The sequence below is a fragment of the Molothrus aeneus genome, chromosome 5 (genome assembly GCF_037042795.1).
Source record: "Molothrus aeneus isolate 106 chromosome 5, BPBGC_Maene_1.0, whole genome shotgun sequence".
Classification (NCBI taxonomy): domain Eukaryota; kingdom Metazoa; phylum Chordata; class Aves; order Passeriformes; family Icteridae; genus Molothrus; species Molothrus aeneus.
This window is the reverse complement of record NC_089650.1, coordinates 23,320,626-23,334,933: the sequence shown is the minus strand read 5'-3', so window position 1 is coordinate 23,334,933 and position 14,308 is coordinate 23,320,626. Positions and strand designations below refer to the sequence as shown.

General features: G+C 37.4%; 1 protein-coding gene across 1 annotated transcript in view; it reads left to right on the top strand.

Moving 5' to 3' along the window:
• Positions 1–14,308, top strand: part of ANO4 (anoctamin 4) — a 187,298-nt gene that overhangs the window by 95,245 nt on the left and 77,745 nt on the right. Inside the window, exons 6-7 of the mRNA XM_066549687.1 lie at positions 11,384–11,484; positions 11,741–11,842. Coding sequence (XP_066405784.1) covers positions 11,384–11,484; positions 11,741–11,842 — 203 coding nt within the window. The remainder of the gene's footprint in view (positions 1–11,383; positions 11,485–11,740; positions 11,843–14,308) is intronic.

Below are 14,308 nucleotides of genomic sequence, written 5' to 3'. Positions count from 1 at the left end.
GAATGTGTTTGTCAGACACTAGAATGTAACATGAGAAGTCATTTGCCTAAACACAGAGCATGGTTTCCCCCTCCCCCATTTTCCTTTGCTCTTCATTATACATTAAAAATATTCATATGTTAGATAAGTGCATCACTTTAGGCACTTGGTGACATTTCCAACATTAGACTTTCTATTTTCTTGTCAGTGTTGCTGCCACTGCACTTTCCACCAATGATGTACAGTGGTGATGACTGCTCAGTTGTTACCCAGAGCTCTTTCCTTATTAGTATTTTGATATTTTCCTGTTAACCTTTCATGTTTTAAAGGGGAGATGGCATCTCTGTTAGATGAGCTCTTCACTTAAAATCTGCCAGAAAAAAAATATTTCAAAGCTTTCAGTTTTCTCCCATTTTTGTGCTTAAATACCATCTGGGCAAAGCAAGAATCCATGCATTCTTGTTCTCTTGGTAGTTTGGGAAATTTAATATATGTGTATTTTATACAAGGTTCCTCCAGTTTGAAAATTAAGATGACTTCCTGTTACTTTTTCAAACTGAAATTTTATAAAATAGAGCTCTGTAATTGGCTGTGCTCCAGAGGCTGCCATTGGCACAGATCTGACATTGGAGCTGCCTCTGTTGTACTATTGTATTTTCGGGGTTCCCAGATGAAGGGAGGAATGATGAATCTGACTCCATGTTCTTAGAAGGCTAATTCATTATTTTAAGATACTATATTATATAAAAGGATACTATACTAAACTATACTGAAGAATACAGAAAGGATACTTAAGAAGGCTGAAAAGATAATAAGAAAACTAGTGACTCCTTCCAGAGCCACGACAGAACTGGGCCGTGATTGGCCAATAAGTCAAAACAATTCACATGAGACCAATGAAACAATCGCCTTTTGGATAAACAGTCTCCAAACACATTCCACATGAGCAAAACAGAGGAGAAGCAATGAGATAATATTGTTTTCCTTTTTCTCTGCAGGTTCTTAGCTTCCCAGGAGCAAAATCCTGGGTGAAGGGATTTTTCCAGAAAATATGACTGTGACATTGTATGTCACACTCAGCCAGTGATGGGCAGGACTAGCTGCCCTCTGTGGGCAGCTCTGAGAGGAACCTGGTCAGAGAAATGTGACTTTGACTGATAAGGAGATAAGCAAGCAAGATGCAGATGGGATTCTGGAGGAGGAAACAAACACTGAGAGAAGTACTTGTCAGTTGTGTTTCTGGATATGTGTGTAAGACACAGAAAGGGGGGAGTTGCTTTGAGATATTGTGGTGAAGAAATTTTGTAATCTTTCCTTTTTTGAAGAGCAATATGGCAATTGTAGACAGTCAGGTAATAATATTATTTTAGAAAAGAAATTCACCAGCTGTGCTACTGTGATAATAACAATTCAGTTCAAAGCTTTCAGTCCCCAGTACCAAGAACTCGGAGAGGTGTGTGCCATACAATTTTAATACCATTTCTTCCCTAACCAATTCACCACTCTGCTCTGACATTCAAAAGAGGTTATGCGTGACACTGTATGTGTGTTTGTAAAGCACAAATAATTGTAGTGACTCTGCAAAGCTGCATCAAATGATGCAAAGCACATTCCTACACTACATTTCTCAGATACACTGGATGTTAAATTTTAAATATTTGACAGGAATAACAGCCTGCAGTGTGTGCGCAATTATAATACCCTAAGAGGTGGTTTGTTGAGATACTGTTCTGCAATTTGCAAAATTTTCCCTGTTTTCTAGTGATGCGACACTAATGGAATTTCCCTTCAATTCTGAAATATCTTTTATAATATTCATTGGGCCCAAAATGCCATGCTTTTAAGAAAATTCCTTTCAACAAAATTATTATTGTCTACAGAGCCATTCATGTATGGGCCATATTGACTTATTACAAAAATTATCTAGGGGAATTCTCATTTTCTTGTCATGAAATCTCTGTAATAGAAGAAAATGTCTATCACAGTGCATCTATAAAGAGCTTGAAAAACTGGGATTATTAAGTGAAGTGAGATATTGATTTTATTTCCATGTTACGTTTCTCTGCTTCCCTGTAGAAGAGAACGAAACAGATTGCTGTAAGCATACATGTTCCAGAGGTACAATAGATGAGAATTTCAATTCCACTCCAAAATTTTGCACTGAATAAAAGGATCTGAATAGTACCAAAGAGCTAAAAACTCTTTTGTAACTTCTGTTATGGGCTGTGAATTCTTTGCTGCAGCTCTGAGAGGCACAGCCCTTATAAGAAATGGGCAAAATACAAAAAAAAACCCCAAAAAAGCTAGAACTATTTATCTCTCAATAGATAAAAAAGACATTTGTACTTTCCCACACTGAACAAGCTGCCTTTTGTAAGCTGGGAGCTTCTTGAAGACAAATTTATTTTTTTTTTATCCCTAGAGAGGACAGTATGGTCTATTAAGTAAAGAATCTTCATTTCAGCAGTTTCTATGGTACAAGTGAATTTGGAAAGGGGATTCTTTGCTAGTGTATGTGTTACTTGTGGCCTTCATTTCACGCATCATAGGCATCTGAAAACTCCAAATTTTTCTGCAAACAATTTCAGGATTAGTACCACCTCTTTGCAACATATGCTATCAAATCAAAACTAGCATTATCTCATGTGATAGTGATGTTGTCTTTCAAGAAAAAGAGGACTGTTTTCTTGTTTTTTTCTGCAACTCCTCTCATTAAATCTGCATATCAGAGCTCTGAACTAGGAGAGGAAATCCTCTCTGTGCTCTATCACATTTATCTGAACCATTAAGATACTGAGCTCCATCTGGTGCTGCTCTGCTCTTCTGTGTCATACAGGAGGTGTTTTCATCCAGTACCTTATGTCAGTAGGCACGCTGGGAGCAGCAATAATTGATCGATAGCAGAGGTCATGTTTAGGTGTCTGCCTTGACAATTCATTGTGCCATGTATGGGCATTGCTTTATCACAATAAATTAGAACAGTCTGAAGCAAATTCATAATTTGCCCTTGTCATACCTCGACCTTGTTTCATTTAAAGCATGTCTAACAAATGAAGGATGCACAGAGGATCCAGAATTTTTCCTTTTTAGTTTAGAGACATTATGTATTTAAATTTCACCTTGTCTCCAGTTAGATTATAATTACTCTGTCTTTGCTTAAGAAAGTGGGGGTTTTCTTCTGTTTCGGATGTGTGGGTTTTTAACATCAAATGATCTAATTACATAGAGGTCAAATTACTTTGAGCTTAGCTGAGCAGACAGGTCATCAATGTACAATCATGTACACCATCAATTATTAGAAACTTCCATTCTGCATTAAACTGTGAGATTTCTTTTTATGATCAACATGAAACTGTGGTTTGCTGAAGACAACACATTAAGATGGATTTGCCTTTATCTCTTGGGGTTCCATATTTAATTTTTTGTGGGAAGTCTTATACAGTCTTAACATGGTTTGGGATTTAAAAGAAAGTCAATTTGTCTAATTTTTTTTAAAAAAATTGTCGACTGAATATTGGCAATTAAGCCTATTCTCAGCATCACATTTTGCTTTGGAAAGAACTTCCCTTTCATGTAGTAATGGTGGTATGCCTGAAGAGATGGCTGCTCTATCATATGCTCTACCATATGCAACAACAATTTACAAGTTGTCTTGTAAATATGGCATATTTACAAGACAACTTTCCTTGTAAAATTTTGTTTGAATCCTTTTAGTGTATCAGATCTTTGGAGTACCTTAGTAAGACTACAGAATGCAGTTGCTCAGAAATTCACTTTGTCCATCTTATTAAAGAAATATAACAACTGTATAACAGTATGTATAAAGTAGAAGAAGAAAGGGGAAATGTCTTGCTCATGTCTCTGCCTTTAAATGAGGAAGGCAGGAAAGTTTTGCAGCAATGATTAAAACAATGTGAACTGAATTATTAGAAGATGGCTCCTCAAACCCTTTCCAGTTCTAGTAATCATTGCAGTAAGGTAAGTAAGGCACAGAAAATTGAGATATTAGATGAGTGAACAAGCATTTGAGTCGCCCAGACTAGCAGAGTTTATGGTAGAAGCTGGTAGAGTTGTGAGTAATTCGCATTCTTCTCATGCATCTTTCCCCTTCATTTAACTGGTTTTCCTTTGGTGCTACTTCTTCCCTGGAAAATTAGAAGCTGTATTAAGTCTGAGAAGGAGCAGTGAGAGTGTAGTCCTGTGAGTTCCCTGCAGAGCAGAGGAACACATGTGTCCTGCACAGCCAGGAATGGTGCAGAAACCTACCCAGGTGTTGCCAGTCCATGCAGTTATCCTATTCATGCCAGCGTGGGACTGCACCCAAGATAACAAGCTGTGCTAACAAGCATTTGCATTACCCCACTGCTTCCCCTACAGCATGGGCTAACGCCTCTGTCTGTAGTTACTCATGTGGTGGTGTGTAGCTGGCTTGAAGAACTTGGGGCTTGTGTCATGTGGACTGAATTGAACTGACAGGGACCTTAAGAGTATTCTCTTCCTCAGCTGTGCTCTCGTTGAGCTCATGCATGTCTCCCTTTAGAAAGAATTTTGAGTTGCACCATCAAACACAGAGGTGTACAGAGAGCCGCAGGGCAGTTCACTGCCTCCTGGAAAGTGTGGGTGCTGAGAGGACTTTGGAGTACAGATTGATAGTCATGTATGTATTTCTTGTCTTCCTTGATTGTATGAGCTGAAAAACAAGACTCTGCAGAGGGAGCTGAACAACCAAAGAGCTTCACACTGCTGGAGCATGGGCAGGTGCTCAGAACCAGGGCTGCTGCCAAGACTTCTGCATCCATGTGGAAGTTCAGCTGTGACATCTTTCTGTCCAGAGACACTCTGGTGCCCAGAGAGGTTGCAAGGTCTCCAGCCACAGAGATATTCAAGACCCCACAAATCACTCTAGTTGTCCCTGCTTAGAGCAGGAGGTTTGACTAGATGGCCTATATTATTCTGTGATGCAATAAGCAGCTTATTCAGTTTTCTCTAAGTTATGTGTAAGAAAAAGCTATCATAAGCCTGCCTGCATTTTTTGTGTGTTTTATTAATTATCATGTTTGTGAAATTAACTGTTGGACAAAATATAAACTGACTTTTTCTTTACCAAAGCAATGTTTTTCCAACGAGCCTCTAAATGCAAACATGAATATTTAATGGACAATTCATTAAATATAAGTATTTTCTACTTCAAGAAAATTATTAATGAGAAATAAATCCATATTGGGAAAATATTGGCTTTATATTTTACACTTGGGATAAATCACAAAGGAAGCTGCCTTATAAAATACAGTTCAATTGTGTGCTGCATTTTTAATGGCCTGTGATGCCAAAAGAAAAATAATGTACTTAAGAGGCCTTTCTTAAGCCCACAGAACAGTCAAAAAGATTTGATGATGTCAACTATGACTACATAAAGTACTAACTTTTTTAATCTAAAATTTGAGCCCATAACTGATGTTTCATTAGAGACAATGTCAAATACTGTTTTCATAAGTAAAAATGCACTATTCTGCTCAGAGATTTTTGCTATCTGCAGTTTAAATCTGCAAATAATGATTTCCCATGTTTCTAGTAATTTTCCAGTCCAAAGGAATTAAAGGATATTTGTCAGATAAAATCCATATTATTAGCTATATTGTCACAGAAATCTTACCTAGATGGGTCTAACCTGCATTCATTCAGTATTTGCTGATGGAATTATCAAGAAATGTTTTATCATTACCTCACAGTCATATCAACCTTTTCCATTAAGACAGTCATGCTGCAGATATTTCTAATTCTTTTCTCTCAGAAGTGCAGTCCAAGTCAGAGGATATTGTTTCCATGGTTGATTTACTACATCTAAGTTACCTTACTGTAAGACCCATTCTGCGGATTTAGATGACATTTGTTGGAATTAAAGACTTCCTTCTGATGTGGTTTCTTATCTTACAGGAATTTGTATTTCTCTACTGCAGATTGTGAGCTCATCATTGCACAGTAAATCTGAGCAGTGAGATAGTATTTGCATTTTACTTCTACTCAAGTAACCTACCCTGTTCTTGAAGCTGTCCTCCCACTCACATATTTTTGTCTACATAGAAGGACATTGCAAGCATTTCCCCTTGCTCTGTTCCACAATTGAGATCCTGTCATATGCTGCCAGAAATTAGGCACTGTAACAATGACACCTGCTCTGATCTGGATTAGATGACACATTGCCTGAATGCTGGCAGGAAGCAGCCACCTGCCTGCATTACTAACTTCACTGGAGCAGGACCTTTGCAAGTACTTTGCAAAGTAAAAGAAAATACACTTTACTTCATCATCATATTTTGTCATGAAATTTAACATAAAAATCATTCTAAATTGTACTCATGTGCCTCTGTCTCCTTAGATCAAGTTGTTCTGCATTTCACATGTCAGTGTCCTCAGGTCAAAATTGGTTTTATCAACAGCTTCCTATTTTTTACCTAGGGCTATCTTTTTATTCTTATTTTCATCATTACTGCTTTTGCCTTACAGTTTCTTGCAAGTCAAAGGCTTCTTAATATCCAAATTAAAATGAGAACAAAATATTCCCCTTTTGCACTAAACCCATGCTTTTGTTGAAGGTACATGTGTGAAACATATTGGCACTGTTGTTCATTAGGCTCCTCAGAAGCATGAACGTGGAGGCTAATGTTTGTGAGTATGCAGTATTTTCCCTGAAACCAGACATATATTGACAGTATCTATATAATTGCCCAGTAGTAATGTATGCACTGGAAAAGCATTGGCAGAATAAACTTTCTGTTTTTCCAGCTCCATGGAATTGCCCACATGAATTTACATTTACTTTGGTTTTGCAGAGGAAGAACAGTTTAATCAACTAAAATTTGCTGGGTTTTGTTTTTCCACTTAATTCACTCCACATGGCAAATCAATATGTGCTGCTAAGTAATTCTCAAAAACAGTGGAACATGTAGTAGTGACTATTTACTACTCTGCACTCAGACATCATACAGAGCTATATTACAGAGAGAATTGTTACTGGAAGAAGTATGTTGATTTTGTCTCCTTTTCTGTTTTTCCCTGCATTATGGTCTTATCAGAAATTTGCCCAAATGTAAAGAACTGTTTCTGTTCTGCATTTTTCACTTGCCTTGCAGGATCTTCCTAAAGCAGATGACATTAATTCTGGTTGTTAAATTGGTTTCAAAATCTTACTTATCTCATTTTACTTTCATGAGGAAGGCTTTTAAATGTGAAGAGAGATACAGCCTTGAGAATTTTTCTCTTAAATGATGATAGGGGAAACACCTTAATGGTAAATTCTGCCTTTTTTTTTCACCCTATTGTTTTGCATACATGAATGAAAACCTGCCTAGTAGCCTCAAGGCAAATAAACAATGGCACCATTCAATTAGAGCCACTGTAATTTTAACCTTCTGCAAGGTTATATGCTCTGAATAGGTTTTCTCAACTTTCTTATCTTTTAGACTCAAGAAATGCTTAAATCAAGGTGAGTACCTACAGCTGCTTTTGTCTTGAAATGACTAGACAATATTACTGATAATGAACTAAAATTAGCAAGGAGGAGGAGAATGTTCAAGATGATATTTGACAAAAGATACTAATCTTTAGCCTTGATCCTGGAAGGCAGCCTGCAAATAGAGCAAAATATGAGCTTTTCAGGAGACATTCCATGTCAGCATAACTCTGCTTCTATTCAGACTACCAATGATAAGTGCAGAATGAGCAGAGTCGGGTCAATAGCAAATACATATATATTTAAATCCTGCCATCAAAAGACCTTAGAATTCTTTCAGGAATACATGGGCGTTTAGTAGCCACAACTTAACCAGCAGTTGGCATCGCTCTGTGCCTGCTTTAGAAGAAGGACAACCTGACCTTTTACAAGCTTTCCTTGACCTAGTTGACAACAGTAACTCACCACAGCAGGTGTTTCTGCTTTTGGAGTTACAGAAATGGCCCATGCTTTAGTCTTTTTCACTCCTTACATAGTGACAATGGAGAAGAAAATGTAGCTTTGTTTTTAAATGTGTTTGCAATTGATTGGATTTCTTTGGGAAATAGCAACATCTTTAAACACTTAATGATAAAATAGAAAGGGAGCCTTGCCAGAAGGGGAAGTCTATAATATGTGTACCTGTAGTACTGCCTGTATTCTAGGACTGGCAGCAATTATATTAATGATGCTTGTCAGTGAAGCCAAAATGTGTATTGACTACCTGTAACTCAGACTCTGGTGATCTGAATTCTACCACACAAACCTATTTTGAAGATCAGGTCAATTAAACTAAATGTACCTTGCTACCACTTCTCAATGAGAACAATGATTAAAAACAGTTCTTGTAACAACTAAGGGTGTTTTTAAAGGAAAACAAGTCTAGAAAGTGGTAGTTTTAAGCCAACATTTCTCTATGGAAGAGAGCAGTTCTTCCACAGAAAATATCCTTTTCTCCAGCTAGTTTCAGTCAGTGAGTTGCCCAAAGGCTGTGAAATCTCTGCCTGTAGAGATATTTAGTAGTCAATGGGACAAGCTCCTGTCTGAGCAGGCTGATCTAAGTTAGCCAGAGACTTAGGCCAGATGAACCCTAGAGGTCCCTCCCACCCCAGATGAGTCTACAGTTGTCTGATGCTGGTAAGTCTCATCATCCTGGCTTTACACTGTTCTGAAGACCACTGAGAATGTTTGTTAGTGACCAGAGGAAAACCAGGTTTTTTATGGATATTCCTCCTCAATAAATCAGTTCAAAACAACAAATTTATTTGAGTATTGGTGGCCTGAGAATTATTGCATTGTGATATGGTGCTACAGGTAAATTCCAAACATTTATTCTATTTCTGTGTTTGCTAAAGTGTTTTATCTCATTGGTCTGCCCCCTTAATTCCTCTTGTTTTCTTTCTTCATTATCTGGACATCACTTTATAGCAAATTGATCATGTCAATAGTAGTCTTATTTAAGTTTCCAAGGGGAGTAATGTTGCATTGATTTTTGTTTGCATGTTCCCATAAGGTGAAATTGAGTTTACTTCTCCCAATCATTTAACAAGCCAACCCTTGAAAGTCAATTATGACAGAAAAATGTTCCTCTATTCTCTATGTTCCTCTAAGATGAAGGACACTGAGTCTAAATACTAATCTAACCAAGACAGTTTAGGAGATTCCATTCACTAAAGTATTTTTGTAATGAAGATGCTATTGTTTTTCCAGATATTTTGGTTAGCTATTTACTCCTTAGATTAGGTGAGTGTGACATCTCATTCAATTTGTCCTCCATCTGGATTTGTTATTCTCTTTTCAGTCTTGTTTTTTCCAGCCTTGCTTTTCTCAGCCTTGCTTAGTGCTTTCCTTTATGAGCACTTAACATGAGAAAACCCAAGAGAAATGGATTTTTATATTAATAATTTAGCATTATTATTTCTTTTTTTTCTGAATATAACTGAACCTGCCAAGTGTATTTTGATTAGATTTTCTGTTGGTTAGACCTTCTGTTGGCAAAGCTGATTGTCATTTTGAAAACATTTTAATGTGCCAACATTGCAAGATGTGGAGTAAAAAAATATTCTTTAAACATCTGTATTGTGATAACCATTCAGAAGTTTTTCTTGTTTCTACATGAAAACACATAACAAATAAGATACCAAATTTAGATAGTGTTCACTTGTGAAACAGCATCTTCACAAGTCATGTGTGGCTCCCATATCTAGTAAGGCTCAAACTACAATATGCTGGAAAATACCTATAAACTTCCTGTTTAATAGCCATCACTAAGTTTAGAAGCTCTTTTTAATAAATTTCCCCGATTTCTCAGTTTTATTAGTCTGTCAGTACTGCAGTTTCTTTCTGCATGTTGGGCTTCTGGGATAGTTCTTTTGAGGCTGGGTGGATTTTGTTCTGTTCTGTTTTGTTTTTTAATCCAAGCTATTTTGGACAAAATTGCCAATCCACTGCTGGCTTAACCTCACCTTTGAGAAAGCAGTTTGCAGGAGATTTTTAGAGTGGCAGAATTAAGTTTTGGTTTTGTGGTATCTCCTTGCTAAATTCGCATGGGAAAATAAAAGCTAATTTGTGAAATGTTCCTATAAAGAAAAACATAATTAAAGCCTGATTTAGAATCCATAAAAGTCAGGGAAAGAGTGCAAGTGAATTCATTGTCTTGGAAGCAAGTCTCTTGGGGGCATTTTGTTGCTGTTGTGTCATTTTTTACTGAAATATTTTTCAAAAATTCGTCAGCAAAGAAGAAAGATTTTTTTTTCCTGCAGTTTTTAGCACCATAAAGTCACTCATTCCTTTGTATGTCAAATCCATATTTGCACCCCAGTAATATTTTGAGTACAAATATCTCTCTATGTCTATTATGGTCCAATACTGTAGTTGTTCATAAAATGTTAACTCTATAGTGATTGGGTTGGGTGGAGTTTTTTTCCTTTTTTTTTGTTTTGGTTTTTATTTGTTTATTTGGTTTTTGATGTGCTGAATAAAATCATATATATGTATCTTAAATGTTGGAGTTTTCATTCCTATCATGTCACAAAGTAGTAATACAATTTTACCCACTCTAAGGACACGGACATGCAAATTCAATAATTTCAGCATCTATCAGGATAGTGGAGGGAGAGTGTAAAAAGTATAAATGTCAGCCTCCCACCTGTAAAGTCACAGTAGTTTCCAGATAAACAATACCAGATTTAAGAACTTCTAGTAAGTTGTGTTAACCAAGAATTTATGTGAGAAACATTGAATATAGGACAATATCTAAAAATCTAGGAAATCATCCCCAAAGCAAACTAACAATTTTCTTGCCTGGTTTTCTGTCATCATATTTTCCTTTTCTCATACTAAGTACACCTTTACCTATTTCTTGGAATGTCATCCACTTGAATGTCTAAAATTGTATTATATGTAACTTCATGAAAATTTATTATTAATTAATATCCATTGGAATTAATAGTCATTAGAATTTGAACATTTAATCTTCCAGTATTGTCATGTGGCTCTCTGTGTTCAGCCAAACCTGCTGTAGCTTTCTTGCAGAGCACTGTGTCTCCTCCTGAATGCAAACAGAGCTAAATTCCTCTTCTCCTCTTTGCTGCACATCCTCAGGTCTTTGCCAGACAGCTTTCTGTTAGGTAGCAGCCATGCTGATGTGCACACCCTGCATAAAGTTTTCTTCATGAGATGCACACTCAGCTAACCCATGGATGCATCTGTCTGCCCTCCATGTCCTCTTTTCCATGTAAAGGAGGCACGCATGGCTTTCAGGACAGCAGAAGAAAAATGGGATGACAAAATACTGATACAACATTTCAAGAAGAATATGGGATTGTGACACATCACATTGACCACTGACTATGGTTTCTTTCTTTTTTACTTATAAAAGTAAGCTCTGGTGGCTGTTTTGTTTCTCTTTTGCAGTCATCCCTAACAAACAGTGACATCATCTTTGTGAAACTGCATGCCCCTTGGGAGGTCCTGGGCAAATATGCTGAACTAATGAATGTAAGAATGCCTTTCAGGTAGGTGTAGCTGTATTTTGTCTCAACCTCCAAAACCACGCTATACTGTAAAGTTAATGTGATAATAACACCAAAATGCCTGTAAAAAAGCTCTTCTATAAGATACCACACACCTTTAGGAAATATAAATGGAGTTCCTTAGATACCACATGCATTGCTGTTTCTTGTTAAAGCCTACAATTTCGGTACAATACTGGTTTGAGATTAAGATGAGCTGTAGCAGTGCAGCTGTTTTCATGGGGTATTCTGTCCTTAGGCCCTTTAACCCCTTCAATGCTGGAGCCCCCTGCATACTTGTGCGCTGCTGTTTTTTAAATGGACATTTCATTGAAATCAATGGGAGGTCAAGAAGATCCAGGTACGTAAGGCAGCACAGAAAGTGCATGTCTGTTTGACGTATCTGGTATGCACCTGTAAATTGCTTGTATAGTATGTAGTTAGTATCCCATAAATAAGTATAAATAAGTATCTCATCTCATAGGAAAACAATTTAAGCTATGAATGGTTTTTTTCTGTGGAGAAAATAGAGAACTTATATTCAATACTACTGATAACCAGATAATTCCACATTGAAATTCAAGCCATTTTTATAATTGATTAATATTGTTTGCATGTTGGGCTATGAAATTTTCTATGTAAAATATTGCTTTTACTCTGCTGGTTATCATAACTCTTAAAGTAGCTTAAAGACTGCTTCTGGAACTGACCACAACCCATGAACTGAGAGGCCTTGACTCTTCTTTCAATTAGCAGGGTTTGTAATATAAAGCTCCATTGATTTTAATGGAATTACTCCTGAACAAGAAAAGAATCAGACCCAGAATATGCAACTAGTGAGCTGGTGCCTTTGTAGGATTCCTTCTGTTTTTTCTTTCCTAAGTATGAAAAATGCCTCTGATATGAGACACCCTGTAGCAGTAGAGAGCTCGTAAGGAAAAGTGGATATGTATAAAGGACAAAATTGCAGGCTTATTTTGTATTTATTTTGTTTTCATTTTCACAGCAAATCTTCAACTGTTCTTCCTTGTGCTTTTATTGCTAAAGAGGAAATTCTGAAAGCAATCACAAGTCATTGGAGGATAGTAATACTCTTTTTTTAAAGTGTTCCAGCCATAGAAACAATGCATTAGGCCAAAAGGGTGCCCTCTTTGACTTCTGTGGCATTCCTTGAGATGGACCTGCTCTGGCAGTGGAGCGAGGTCTCATGATTCAGAAATACACCAGGAACTTTGAATTTAGTCATGGAGCAGCTTATTCTTTCCTGATCACTCAGCAGATAACAATGTAGGTGTCATACAGATTACATAGAAAGCTTTAAAAGACTGAGGTTTTCTTGAACTGCTTCAGGATGGTGGCTTCATTCTTTCCACATCCATAGAGAGAGAATTACTACAGCATTGTTAAGAGGAAATCATGGCAATTCACTAGTGACTGCTGGGCAGGCTCTTTAATTTTTTCTTAAAAACAACAGTACACTTTACCATTTCAAAAGAATTTTACAAAATGTCCACAAGTCTAGGTGGTGTGTTCCCAGATGCCTTTGTCTAAGCCCTTGCTTTAAGAGCTGCTGATTGCTTATTGCTCCTGATTATTCAGGTTGATATTGTGCAATGTCCACGCAGCACTGAATGAAATCCTTGTTGTTTCAAAGCAGGAGGGAAAAAGTGGTGGATACCTCTGAATATTGGAAGCAAAACCAAGAAGTGGATGGCATCTTCAGAAACACTTAGCTTTGACCTTTCTCTGCTGAGAAAGGTCAAGCAGAGCAAGATATTGAGTATATTGAGTTGAGCAAGATAAATAACACTATCCAAAGAAGGCTGGCCAACATGAAATAGTTTTAAAAAATTTACTTCACCAGCATGATATGGACTCTAATAATTAAAATGTTCAAAAGTTCTGAAAATTAACCTGGAATGCTAACCAAATTATTTAATAATTTATAAAGCATTAGTGTTGTCTTATTTTAGAGGACTTGTTTCCAAGGCACCAACAACATTCCTATACAACATCTACTACAATAGATTAGAACATGTGTGGTGTAAGCCTTCATTTTCCAGAAGTGGTACAGTTCTGCATTACACAATGGAACCTCTCAGAATACACAGAAACCACCTTGATTTAGCAATCACCTTCAGTGGATGACAAAGTCAGCCTCTGGAGGAGGAAATCAGAGTCTGGTCAGACACCCAAATTTTCCAGAAAGGAGTATGAGTCCCAAATCCACACTGAAGATCCCTCAGATTTTCTTAACTCTCGTGAAGATGCGATCTCTGTGCTGAAGGCAATGTGTCAGATCCTGGCAGCTGTGGTATGATAGGCATATATGAGAAGAACAAGAGCAGCCAGCAGGGGAGTGGCCCAGGACATGGACTCCTAGTCCTAGATGTACACATGATGGTTAGGGGCTGCTCTGCACAGCAGGGCTGGTCAGGAGAAAGGTTGGGAGTGTGTCCAGCATGTGGCTGCTCGTGTCCCCTTGTCTGCTCACTTGCTCATCATTTGCTCTCACACAAGCTTATTGCACTGACAACAGAAACCAGCCTGAATGAGGGGCAGAGGGAGTGGCTGCACACTTGGCAGGGTGCTAAGCACATGTGCATTTGCTTGTGTAGCCTATATTCTGTTTCAAGGGATGTTATCCCAAGAGGAACCACAGATCCCGCTCTGTACTGCATGTGTTACAGTGTATTGCAGCATAAGGTACAGCTTTCCTGGCTTTTCTAGTGATTCCCCCTTATGTTTCACCAAATGCAGCTTTAATAACTCACTAGTAGATATCATATAATTTATCCATACTTGTGTCAGTCCTATGGAATTCTTG